Source organism: Thalassophryne amazonica, chromosome 22 (genome assembly GCF_902500255.1).
Source record: "Thalassophryne amazonica chromosome 22, fThaAma1.1, whole genome shotgun sequence".
Taxonomy (NCBI): Eukaryota; Metazoa; Chordata; class Actinopteri; order Batrachoidiformes; family Batrachoididae; genus Thalassophryne; species Thalassophryne amazonica.
The window spans coordinates 8,834,320-8,847,158 of NC_047124.1; the positions used below are offsets into that span (position 1 = coordinate 8,834,320).

At 41.1% G+C, this 12,839-nt stretch overlaps 1 protein-coding gene across 2 annotated transcripts in view; it reads left to right on the plus strand.

The window, feature by feature from the left end:
• The window catches only part of LOC117504400 (membrane-associated guanylate kinase, WW and PDZ domain-containing protein 2-like), a 105,605-nt gene that overhangs the window by 86,424 nt on the left and 6,342 nt on the right, over positions 1-12,839 (plus strand). The window contains exons 1-2 of one of the 2 annotated variants that reach the window (XR_004558789.1): positions 2,128-2,500; positions 3,870-3,987. Coding sequence is in view for 1 of the 2 variants with exons in the window: in XM_034163871.1 (XP_034019762.1) it covers positions 3,870-3,986 (117 nt within the window). In the remaining variant the exon portion in view is untranslated. Of the gene's footprint in view, positions 1-2,127; positions 2,501-3,869; positions 3,988-12,839 lie in introns of those variants that run through there. The other variant, XM_034163871.1, reaches the window with a different exon arrangement.

Sequence of the window (12,839 nt, forward strand, 5' to 3'; positions counted from 1 at the left end):
AGCACTTATCTGATATGGGCTGGGCTTTTTCTAATGATTGACAGTGGAGCTGAGAAACATTTGTGAACAGCCAAGATTGGCTGCCGTTGATATATAATGATATTTTGAATCTGCTATCATGTCATCGTTAAACGACATGGACAGTATATTGGATCCATGATTAGAATCATATCAGCCAAGCAACCAATGATTGCCATGCACCTCTGGGTCAACGATGAGGCAGAATTCCACAGTGGACGTTTCTCATTTTTATAAATGTGGGCAAACTCAAACTATATTGTGGTCCCACAACTGACTTCCAATTTTAGAAGGGAGCCGCTTCTTTGCTTTCAAACAACCTTGCTGAATACTTTCTGGGAAAATGGTTCATGGTTTTTACACACTTCTGGAAGTCTTGTGCCATAGAAGAATCCCAACAAGTGCAGATCCAATTCCAGAGTATTTACCCTGCGTGCCAACGCAGTGGTGATGCAGTCTATTATAATCTGTCCTGTGTGTGCGTGCATGTGTGTCTGAACAAAATAACTCAAACATGGCTTGACTGATTTTCACCAAACTTGGTAGGGGTATTACTTAGGCAAATATCTCTAGATGGTTTTGGAGTGGATAGCACAAAGGTCAAGGTCAACAAAAACATGGTGTTACGATATCTTCTACTATATCTCTGCACCCAATAGGATGAGAGAGACAAGATAAAGATTATGTTGATCAGCAAAATATTTGTGATTTATTGGTATAACCCCAATTCCAATGAAGTTGGGACGTTGTGTAAAATGTAAATAAAAACAGAATACAATGATTTGCAAATCCTCTTCAACCTATATTGAATTGAATACACCAGAAAGACAAGATATTTAATGTTCAAACTGATAAACTTTATTGTTTTTGTGCAAAAATTTGCTCATTTTGAAATGGATGCCTGCAACACGTTTGAAAAAGCTGGGACAGTGGTATGTTTACCACTGCGTTACATTACCTTTCCTTCTAACAACACTCATGTTTGGGTACTGAGGACACTCATGATTGGGTATAAAAGGAGCATCCCCAAAAGGCTCAGCCGTTCACAAGCAAAGATGGGGTGAGGATCACCACTTTGTGAACAATTGCATGAAAAAATAGTCCAACAGTTTAAGAACAATGTTTCTCATTATTCAATTGCAAGGAATTTAGGAATTCCATCATCTACAGTCCATACTATAATCAGAAGATTCAGAGAATCTGGAGAACTTTCTACATGTAAGCGGCTAGGCTGAAAACCAACAATGAATGCCCGTGACCTTCTATCCCTCAGGCGGCACTGCATTAAAAACCAACATCAATGTGTAAAGGATCTTACCGCGTGGGCTCAGGAACACTTCAGAAAACTATTGTCAGTTAACACAGTTCGTCACTACATCTACAAATGCAAGTTAAAACTCTACCATGCAAAGCGAAAACCATACATCAACAACATCCAGAAACGCCGCTGCCTTCTTTGGGCCCAAGCTCATTTTGTTTCATCAAAATGATTTGCAAATCATTGTATTCTGCTGTTATTTACATTTTACACAACATCCCATCTTCATTGGAATTGGAGTTGTATAATTGGTGGCATCCTGTCCAGGGTGTGCTGTGCGTCACGTCCTGTGACTGCTGGGATAGGCTCCAGCCCCTTCGTGACCCTTAATCGGAGTAAGCGGGTATAGAAAATGGTATAATTGGTGTCATGATGAAGTCATAAAAGGATTCACATCAGTGCCCTGATGCCTCTGAGCACGTCATAACCTACCACCAAAACAGTCACACATTTAATCACTTATTTATTTCATCTCTGGTATGATAGCAAACCTTTTCCTCCTTCTTCATGGTCATGCTTTTTATTTCAATACATTCTTCCCCACCATGGAGTACAAAAGCAACTGTATTTGTTGATTTTTTTTTTTTTTGTCTGAAACATCATGTTTGCTTTCACAGTGTGTGTTGGCACGACGTCGGCAGCAGCCCGTGTTGGCCGCTGAGGGTGGCATTTGATTCAGCAGGGCGAGGAGTTCGGTCTCGAAGTGGAACATACAACTGATGTAGTGTCCTGTGTTCCAGACAGGGGGTGCTGCAGGATCTGACAATCTAGGAGGACCCAAAAAAGGGGGATCTCTGTGCGTTTAGTCCCCTCTGCCAGAGCTGTGCTCCAATGGTCGCACACACACAACCCACATATCACTTCCCCTCCTCTTCTCTACTCTCTCTCTCTCTCACTCGCTCGCTCTGTGTCTCATTCAGCTGCATTCTCCCGTTTAATCCCTCCACTGTGGAGCGCACACAGAGGTGATTTCGGCTCCCATGCTGGTTGTTAGTGGCTAGACTGGGGCAAGCGGAGCTGGAGTTGGAAACCTGAGGGAGAGGACAGGGGAATTCCATCAGAAGATTTTTTTTTTTTTTTGTTTTTGCGACAGTGGAGATTATTTGCTTTACAATACCTGCGGAAAGAGGACACCGGCACCGCTGGCCGCACAATGCGCAAGAGGTGCCATTTGCCATGACGTCGTGTGTGTGTGTGTGTGTGTGTGTGTGTGTGTGTGCGTGCGTGCCAAGTATGAATGCAAATATCTGCTCACCTTTTCAGTATTCTCCAGCTCTGCTTCTTTACTCAAACGTTAAAATCGGGAGGTCGTCTTTGAGAGAGACGGAGTCGGACTCCGTAATTAGGCATTTGCATGATCACAGCCGTGCAGGGCTACATGAATGAGTTGATGGTTGATGAATGAAGGAGTGCACATACATGTGCACGACTAATGGACCAGAACGTGCTGTCAAAGAGATCCCCATAGAAAACTTGAAAACTAGGTTACCCTTGAATCGTTCACCTACCCTCTGGCAGAGCTGTCTTCTTTTCGATTGCATGTACGTTTTGCTGTCCAACATATCATGCTTGGATGTCACTGCCTCAGAGGGAAGTGTTGGGGGGAGGGGAGCTAAATTCTATTTGTCACCGTGCCAAGTGGCTGCTTTAAGGGGGATGTTGAAGGTTAGACAAATGTCTTTTCAGCCAACGTGCCCACTGTCTATCCCGCTTCTTCTTCATGTGTATGCGCAGTAGTCCCAACACTGTCAAGTGGGTTTATTAAAAAAACAGATCTACAAGGAATCCCCTAAGTAACATCAGTCAGACAACCGCCCCCCCACCCGTTTTCGCCCAGCTGTCCCGCCCTGTCCCCATTAGACATGTGATTACGTGGTGGGAAAGTAGACGGATGGGGTATTTGTTGGGTTTGGGGAGGTGGATGCTTGTTTTATCTTCCTCTTTGGGGATTTGCCCTCTTCTCCCAGTTCACTCAGTGTCTACCTCAATTCATCTATCATTCCCTCCATCTTTTTTTTTTATTTTGTTGCAAAATCTGCCCTGCTGAGTGAGTGAGGCTTGTTGGATGCAAGCAAGGTTGCAGTTTTTGGAGTGCTAGTGTTGGTGAGGTTGAGGTGAATGGATCTGGAAACAACGCCTTTGGGGGGGGTCTGTGATTTATGTGTCGATATTTCTCCACGTGTTTGGGCACCGCTGCAATTAACACCTCCACCAATCTGTTGCTCCGCGTGACAGATGCTGATTGGGCAAAGTGGAATAATTAGCATTTGTTTGCAGGATTTAGTTTGTTTACTGTGGCTTTCAGTGATTTCTGGGTCATGTGCTCCTGTCGCATTGGGAGCTTCTTTTCCATGATGTGAATACATGTTGCACTCTTTGCTGTGCATGTTTGCGTTGTGCAAGTTCCAGATCAGGTTACTGTGATTTCTGAGTGAAAGTCGATGCGTCCACAAAGCTGTCCAAGGTTTGGCACCGTTCCATGTTTTTTTAGTTTTTCTGATTCTGAATATTGCTATCTCATGTGTTCCTCCAGGGGGCGTAATAGACAAAGACCTACGCCACTACCTCAACCTGCGCTTCCAGAAAGGCTCAGTGGACCACGAGCTGCAGCAGATCATCCGGGACAACCTCTACCTCCGAACCATCCCCTGTGAGTTGCCTTGTCTGCGGTATTCCCCACCCCGTGCTTGTTAAGTGTTACATGTTGCTGTGGAAAATCAAAAGCTCACAGGGCTGCTACAATGTTCCTTGAGAGAGATAAGGATGGACAAGATTAGGAATGAGCATGACAGAAGGACGACACAGGAAAGCTCATTTAGATACAAATGAGGGAGTAGAGATTGAAATAATTTGGACATGTGCAGATAATGGATGTGGGGTAAATCTGGAGATGGATGCTGAGGATGGAGCAAGCAGGCAGGAATAGAAGTCAAAGACCAAAGTGGGGGTTTATGGATAGAATGATTGATTCCTGGCCTTACGCCTTTGAAGTTCAAGCAGCACCTGTAAGACTTTATGGAGCCAAGAGGCCCCTTTTGACACAGATACCTATGCACGAGAATGAAAGATGTTGGTGCTTCCCATCTTGCTGTATGGCTGTGAGACTTGGATGCAAACCAGTGACTGGATGCCTTTGGTATGTGGTCAAATGAACGTGTCAAATTGTCAAATGAACAATTATTTTTTGAGGTGATTAACATGAAGAGTATCACTTGCATAGTGAAGAAATGTCAACTACGACATTTTGGTGACATGTGTGCCTCCGTTGTTGAAGACCCCAGCCACTGGAAAAGTCCAATGGGACACCAACTACTGGGTACAGTTGAGAATCAAAAGACTGTGGTTATCTGTCTTGGTAATTAGCGTCCAATAACCAGGGTGGTTCCATAATATGGTGGATGCCCTGATGTGAGGGAGGACATCCGAGTGGTTGATGATGTTTGGTAGTCTTTGTTTTTAGCAATAATCAGGAGAGTAGCAAAGTTTGACCCCTTAAATTCAAACATACTGTCTCCTTTTGTTTCTAAATAGCTTCTTTAAGTCCACAGCCAGTGGGGACAATCAGATAAAAATTTCAGAAGGCTTTAAACTATTAACGTTTGGTGTTTCTCCTTTGGGACAGCCTTACAAATGGAATGGTTATGAAGCTGATCTGTGAACGGCATTTATCGGGCTTATTAAGCTTTCACTCTTGTATGGGCTTCGACTTTGTGACATTTAATCCATATTCTTCTGATTCTTTTTTGCTGTGTATTTGCTTAATGTGCTCATTGTGATATTAAAGTGTATGTATGTTAGCATTACTTTAGCCTAGCTGTGCCATTAGGCCCAGCTGCCTGCTGGTTAACACTTCCCTGAATCTCTAATGGAGATGTATTCTTCTCAAACCCAGAGTAGGTTGATTTCACCAGAAATGCTTTTCCTTTTTCTTCTCTGAGCAGAATACATCGGGACAAAGAAAAAGAGCCATTTGTTTGCAACTGTAGTGTAATTTTCTGTGATATCCACTCACACTGCTGCTGCCAGAGAGACACTGAGGTTGGAGAAAGAGGCAAACAGTTTAGACTGAGAATAAAGGGAGAGGATAAATGGTCAGGAGAGACACAAGAGAAGACTGGGAGGAGAGGGTGGGAGGCGTGATGACGCATTGGACTGTAAAAACCATATAAGTAAATGAACTGCAGGTAAACTGTGGTAGAAGTTGGGGGAGCTTAACTAGTGCATAAAAGAAACTACAACAATGGGCCTCAGGAATGGGTCTGCTGCTCATAAGGAAGAGGGTTAATTATGACAGAGCTCTGATTTTCAGATGCCATAATCCAGGTGATGGATTGACGATGAAGGGGTGACATTAGGTGATTTGTACTGGGGGGTTTGACTGCAGCTTCCTTCAAGATATTCTGTTTTAAATGTTTGTAATTTGAAAGGCATTAAACAGTTGGAGGATCCCATCATTTATCACCAATAGTTGAGTGATATAATGATGTGGAGCCCTCATCAAGATGCCACCCCCGGCACCAACTGATTTCAGGGTTCCCAGCTACACTGTAAAAAAAAAAAAAACTTAGCCTGTTTATTAATTCACACTATGGATTTTCTTAGAAAAAAAAAATCAAGCACTAATGAATATTTATTTTAAATGAGAGTGTCAACCAAAGAGTCCAGAAATGATGGTCGAGGGGTGAGTCTTTATTTGTGTTTGGCTGATTGTCCCGTTAGGAAGGACAATGCTGCTAGAACGTCCTGGTGCAGTTTCAGCGGCACTCACAGTCCAGTTTTTCTGAGATAAGGGTTTGTGATATGGACAAAAACTAATGTGTTTGTTTGTCCCCTTTGACAATAACAGTAATCCCACAATAATTCTTCAACAATGTATTTGTGAAAGTGTTACTGCTAGTCACCAGTAATTGTTGCTTACGAATTTCATTAATGTGCAAAGTGTTAAAGAAAAAAATTACTCATTTTTTCCTTAAAACTTAAGTTTGAGTATACTTGAATAAAATCAAGTGTGCTTAGTGTGTTGTACAGACAACACAGCTGATTTAGGGTTTTCTTTGGCAGCGGAGTCTTTGATATTCTTCTTTGTAGTTAGTGTGCAGATGGTGAAGCAAGTTCACTGATGAGCTATTTTTTCTGACATCTTTTGAGGGATATCCGTCTGCCAGGGATATCCGAGGTTGATCAACATCGAGGAACTAAATATTCTGAAGTAGATTGTGATGCTGGAGGTGTTTTTGTTTTTTATCGTCAGTCTAGCCTGATTTACAGTGACGCTGGCTGCTAGTGAGAGATCACGTGACTCTGAATTTCTGCTCTGTTGCATGGTTGCCAGATACAACTGATGATTTCAAGTTCTTCAAAAACTGCCTTCAGCCTGCAAAATAAAATTAAAAACAATACAATCTGGCAACACTGCGCTGCAACAAACACAGGCAAACATAAATACAAACATACATAAATACTCCATAACATCAGGTTGCACATCATTAAACAAAATCACAGTATTATTGTAAACCATGTATATTGCACACCTATAGTCTCAGATATCAAGAAGAGTTCACCTGCCTGGACATATATATGGAGTTATATGTTGGTGTTCCACAGGAGGACTCAGCTGCTAGACCTAGAGTTTATTATCGTTCACATGCTTTTTTTTTCACCCTTAATGGAAGCCACAAACCCTGTCAATCTAATTTGTTTATTAAAGACAAATATTTTAACTGGAGTAATAATTATTTATTGGAATTTCCTCGCATTTCTAAACATTCTTAAAGTTCTGCGAGTGACTGTTGTTGGTTACAATCTTTGAATATTTGCTATGAAGTTGATTGAACCTACAGCAAAGTCATGCTTACATTAAAACCTTCACCATTTCACATTATAGGGGCTAGGACATGATGTCCAGACTTGAGGGAATTTAATGTAGAACTGAAAATATCTTCAGTCCAATTCTATCATTTTTTCCCCGCAGTTCTAGTTCCAGTCATCACTGCTTGGGATTGACACCAATCAGTACACCGTAGACGGTTAAATATAGTCGGAAGATACACGGGTAAGTGGACACAGTAATACCTAGATGAACTTCCAAAAGATTACGTACACTGATTAACAGACTTCAGAAAGTGTCTGTCTTTATTGACAGATGATTGGACGCTCAGGACACATGATGTCTGTGACATTTGATGAAGCTAAGTGGGTTAAGAAGAGACAGAAAGAATCGTTAGTGATGAATCTGAGTTGGTACATCAAAGTAATTTAAACATAGCCCTTGAAAGGTAAAGAACTGCATTATTTAAGAGGATGAAGGCTGACGGGCAGACAGTAGGAGAGTTACTGCCATTCATACCAATCGTGAACTTGGAGTGAGCCACCGAGGGCAGCTAAGGTTTTGCCAGCTCTTAGACAGATTGCCTGGTTGAAATCCAAGGTCAGAGCGTTAATAGCGTGAGCCCATGTGAAACCGGACCTATCGTCTGGTAATCCACATTGATTTGATGGAGCAGATAGAGAGGCGAAGGAATAAATGTGTTCACACTCGCCTCGGCACTTAATGTGAGCAGCAGTGAGTGTCAATACTTGATTTATTTAGGGAAATTTGAAGTGGAAACTTGGGTCATCTAAACGTTTAATAACTTAATGTACGTTCATGTACCTTTAGATTCATACTCATTTATATGCGGTACATTAGCCAAACCCCCAACACAATAGTAAATATATGTAAGTATACACTGTAAAACTCAATGAGTTAGCTGAACTCAAACCATTTGAGGAAACCGATTGCCTTAAACCATTTGAATTTGCCAACTTAAATAAAATAATTTCCAAAAATTTAATTGTTAAAGTTTTAACAACTTAACAATTTATAGTTAATTAAACTTATGTAAATCTAGTTTATATTTTTCAATGAAAAAGTGACAAATACATTTCTGCCTAAAAAAATTTGCATTATATTTTGGATTAATTTTTTTTTATGCATTCTTTGGTTTACTTGTTGACAATAATCTGCTTTCTAAAAAAAAAAAAAAAATCTAAAAGGACTACAACAGAATGAAAAATGCTAAATGGTAGCCAACGAACAGAACTTGCAGTTTTTCATAATGGTATAAATGTAGTGGCTGCACTCTGCGTTGTTGTTATGACTCCGCCCATTCGCTCCCCTCGGGCGCGAACTCACAATCTCCAGCATGGAAGTCGGACTTTCTGACCAGAAGACTAAAACCCAGGGCTCTGGCCTTGTGACCAGAGAATTATTTTGAGCTGTTGGGAGTGAGATTTACTAACTACATATGCACAGCGACACCTGCTGGCCTCTGTTACATAAACTCAATTAAAATGAGTAAATGGAATGCACAGGAAATACATCACCAACACTTAAATGCCCCAAAACTTTAAATGCACTTAAAGGAACTGAGTTGTTATGACAACATTTCATTTTTGCATTTGTTTAATTAATGGAAATGAGTGACTATAACGTTTTTCAAAGTTTGAGTTACGTTAACTTAATTATTGTATTAAAATGGAGTGTTTGGTTTAACAGTGTATTGATGGTGATTCCTTCGATATGTATTGAACGCAAAATGCATTTTCTGCAATGAAAGCACACAATCCAGTAGATTTCTCAATCTGTGCAATCTGCTAGTTCACTCAGATTTGTGTACTGATTGTTAGTTAATCCTTTTGAAATCTGGTCCACATTGCATCATCTTGACCTAAATTCTACAGATGGTAGGGTAACACAGAAATAATAAATAATTGTCATCCCATTAGTGGAACCTTACACTGGCAGGTTGCGTGTGCACTCTACGATATTTCAAGGTTGTTCACCTCCAACACCAGTGACGTCGATTTTGTTTTTCTCTTGTGATTTCTGCACAAACGAGAACACAGTGAAAGGACAACACAACCTGTTCATGAGTGAACCGTTCTGCAGGAAACTAGTTTGAGAAACAAGTGCTGATAAGTCATAAGTACACTTTGGGCCCTCGCTTACACCTGGCGTAATAAATGCATTTATAAATAAATAAATGCGACGCATAGACTGATGCCCACTTTTGAACAGCTGCAACGAATACTCCGGTGTAACTCATACACCTGAAAATACCATCTTCATCCTCTTACCTTTTATTTTAATTCTTTATTTATTGACTGCATTATGTCCTGCCTGGTGGCCTTCATTTCATTCTCCTTTCACTAAAACATTCCAAACACTCTGATAATGGCCTTTCCACGGACACAGAAAAGCACTTAGTCACCAGCAAACTCTCCTTCTGTCTTTGGCCATCGCCGAATCAGAAATAATGATGTCAGCTGCAGGTATGGAAGGAAACATATTGCTCCAAGAGAACTCTTTAAGTGGTCTTGCATCCAAGTTGACATGATCTACTTGGTCATTGTTGAATATCTGCTGGCTGCTGTCACACATCACAGTGCATTTGTGGATTTTGGTGTCATTTTCTTCTCGTTTGGTAGCGTGTTAGGAGGCCAGGAAGTGGTTGATTAAAGTGATTAAACACCCAACAAAGTGTAGAAGTGCTTGTCTACTTTTATGTGCTTGCATGTCGTTATATATGTGTATGTATGTGTAAGTGCTTTAGTCTTTGTGTGCAAACCACATATGCTTCAAATGCACGCAGCTGCGGTTGCGGCGGCGTTAATGGGGAGTTTGATGCCCACAGGGGTGATGAGTTTATGTTAATGGCCGAGGCAACTGTGCAAAATATTGATGGAGTTTCCTAATGAGAACCGCTGCACGTCCATCTGTCTTTCCACAGTTGTTGGTTTGATCATCCTGCAGCGTGGCAGGAAGCATGAATCCCTTCCTCTTTGCACGTGTCCACATCTGTCCTTATTATCATTCTTTGTTAGTTTTTCCTCTTTCTGCAGCTCCGTGTGTGTTTTAGGGTGCAGTCAGTCAATTCAGCAGCGATGTGCTTCGAGTTTGATACTTTCAGCAACACTTTGATGCTTCATAAAATTTAGTTTTTTGGCCATGAGTCAATTCAGTTGAATCCAGTAGTGTTTGTTCAGGTGGAATAAAAGCTGAACAGGTAATGAAAAAGGTAAAATGAGAATGGTGAGTTTGTGTAGGGTACGTTATTGTTGTTTTTAATGCATTTTAATTGATCCAAAACTATTAGATTGATGGATTTGATCTTCAAACCGCAAATTCATTGAGTGTAATGCAACACTTTTACAGAGCATTAAGAGTATCAATTTTCAGTGCAATTAAAGTAGTTCTTCCTGCAAAGCGAAGCGCGTAATACATCCCTTAAGAGTACAGCCCGCTGAATTCTGTCTGGCAATATTAGTACGTGACCACTGGCCTCCCCCTTCGTTTATCAGGTGCCGGCTTTTCTGTTTAATCGCCTGATGCCTGATGGATGACAGTCATAATCAGGATAATAAAGAGACTAACAGCTCCCCAAAGCCCCTTCATTTATTATTTAGCATCTCAGTGAGAAACCTAAGAAGCGTTAGAAGTGTGGGCATCACCGCATCATCACAGCCCAGAGAGGGCCTGGATGTGCAGCACCGAGCTGGGGCTCAGTGCGGACGCAGAGGAGGAGGAGGAGTTTCTGATGGAGGTGATGCTTCAGTGCAGATTTTTGGTCTGTGTAATTTGCTTTCACATTCCTGTGTATACACTGGTTCATTTGATCACAGTCCGACTTAGTAAGAAAAAAAAATCTCTTTATATAACAAAGGTTCTCCAAATTGAAAATGTACCCCGAGTCACTGAAGGCTTACTTTCTTCTCTCACCTCTTCAGTTAGTCTGTTTTCCTCCCCTACAACTCTCATTTACTCATTGACTCACTGGAGGTAGGGAGAGTTTCCATGGCAACTGTTTGCACTCCTCTTCTGCATCAAAGGCTCCACTCCTCTTAAAGTCTCAACCCACTTTCTTTTTTCTTCCCTCCTTACCCATCCTCTCAGCTTCACTCACTTTACCCATCTGTCTGCTTTCCTCTCTCTGCGAGCGGAGATCGCCAACCCGGAACAGTGGACACGCACCGTCAGAAAAATCCCAGAAACATAAGGCAATCACGACATAAATGAGCCTCAAAACTGCTCGTGATGTGAACCCCATGGCCAAAAAAAATTATGATACGAGTATCAGCTAAACTGAAATGAACTTCACTCGTTCGCTTGATTGCGCATCATGCACATCTTTATCTCAGCTTCTGTTGTAAGTCGCATAAAAATTGTTTTACAAATGCTTTTAACTTTGATAGCTTTTCACAAAAAGTCATCACAAATGATCTGTATCGCGTAAAGCATCATTTTTTATTTATAGCTGCAAAGATATTTATTAAAATTATTTAGCAACCAAAAAAAATTCTACTTTTACCCTCCTCACTGAAGCTCAGTATTGTTTTATGTTAATTAAAGAAAAAGAGTTTCAATCCACATGTAAATCACAAATGCAGATTTGGAGTATGTCAAACCCTCTTTACTTTATTTGCAAAATACAGGAAATTGTAATCTACAAATGGTGGGATATTTAAATTAACTGTGACTGTCTTCTATAAAAATCAAGAACCACCGCACTGAAACCACCTTCATCAATGATCTTAATATCAACAGTGACTCAAAAATTTGTATCATGTTATAAATGTTAATATGTAGGCTGAAGTGCAGAGGATCGAGGACTGAGCCTTGGAGAATCCCAGAATAAATTGTCGGATGTTTTTGTATTTGTGGCAAGTACATGGGATGTGCCAGCATCAATCAATTACATAGAATGACAGCAACAATGACTTAAAAAGTTTATCTGGTTCTTCATTGTTTGATATGACTATTAATCTTATTATTCTAATCCAGAGACTGAAAACACTCAGTTGAGGTCCTGCTCTTTACTGATATTTGTAGATCTAAATAGTAAATGGTAAATGGACTGCATTTATATGGCACTTTTCCATCTATATCTGGACTTCAAAGCGCTTTACAGTAATGCCTTGCATTCACCCATTCACGCACATACACTTACACACCGATGTCAGGGTGCTGCCATGCAAGGCGGTCACTACACAGCGGGAGCAACTTGGAGATTAAGGACCTTGCCCAAGGGCCCTTAGTGATGTTCCAGCTAGACGGAGGTTTGAACCGAGGATCCTTTGGTCTCAAGCCCACTGCTTAACCACTAAGCCATCACCTCCCCCATCTGCAAATAGTGTCTAACTCACAGAAGCTGTCATGTCTGTTTCAAATAACAAACAGAATTTCAGATTCTCTGCTTTAGAATCTGTACATAATAATGTTTAACAGCATTATGCTAAAACATAATGTATCAATTCTTTGCTGATGATATGCACCTGTTTGTCTGAGTCATAAACAGGCTGACTGTTTCACAACCAACCTCTTCTGTGTCTTTGAGAATCCTGTGTCACCTTTGACACTGCCGTGGAAGGTTGTAGCTTTACGTGGTCTGGAGGTTGTGGTGGGAGGGATTGACTGACAATGCGGGACACAGATGTGAATTCGCCTGGTGGCGAGTATGATACA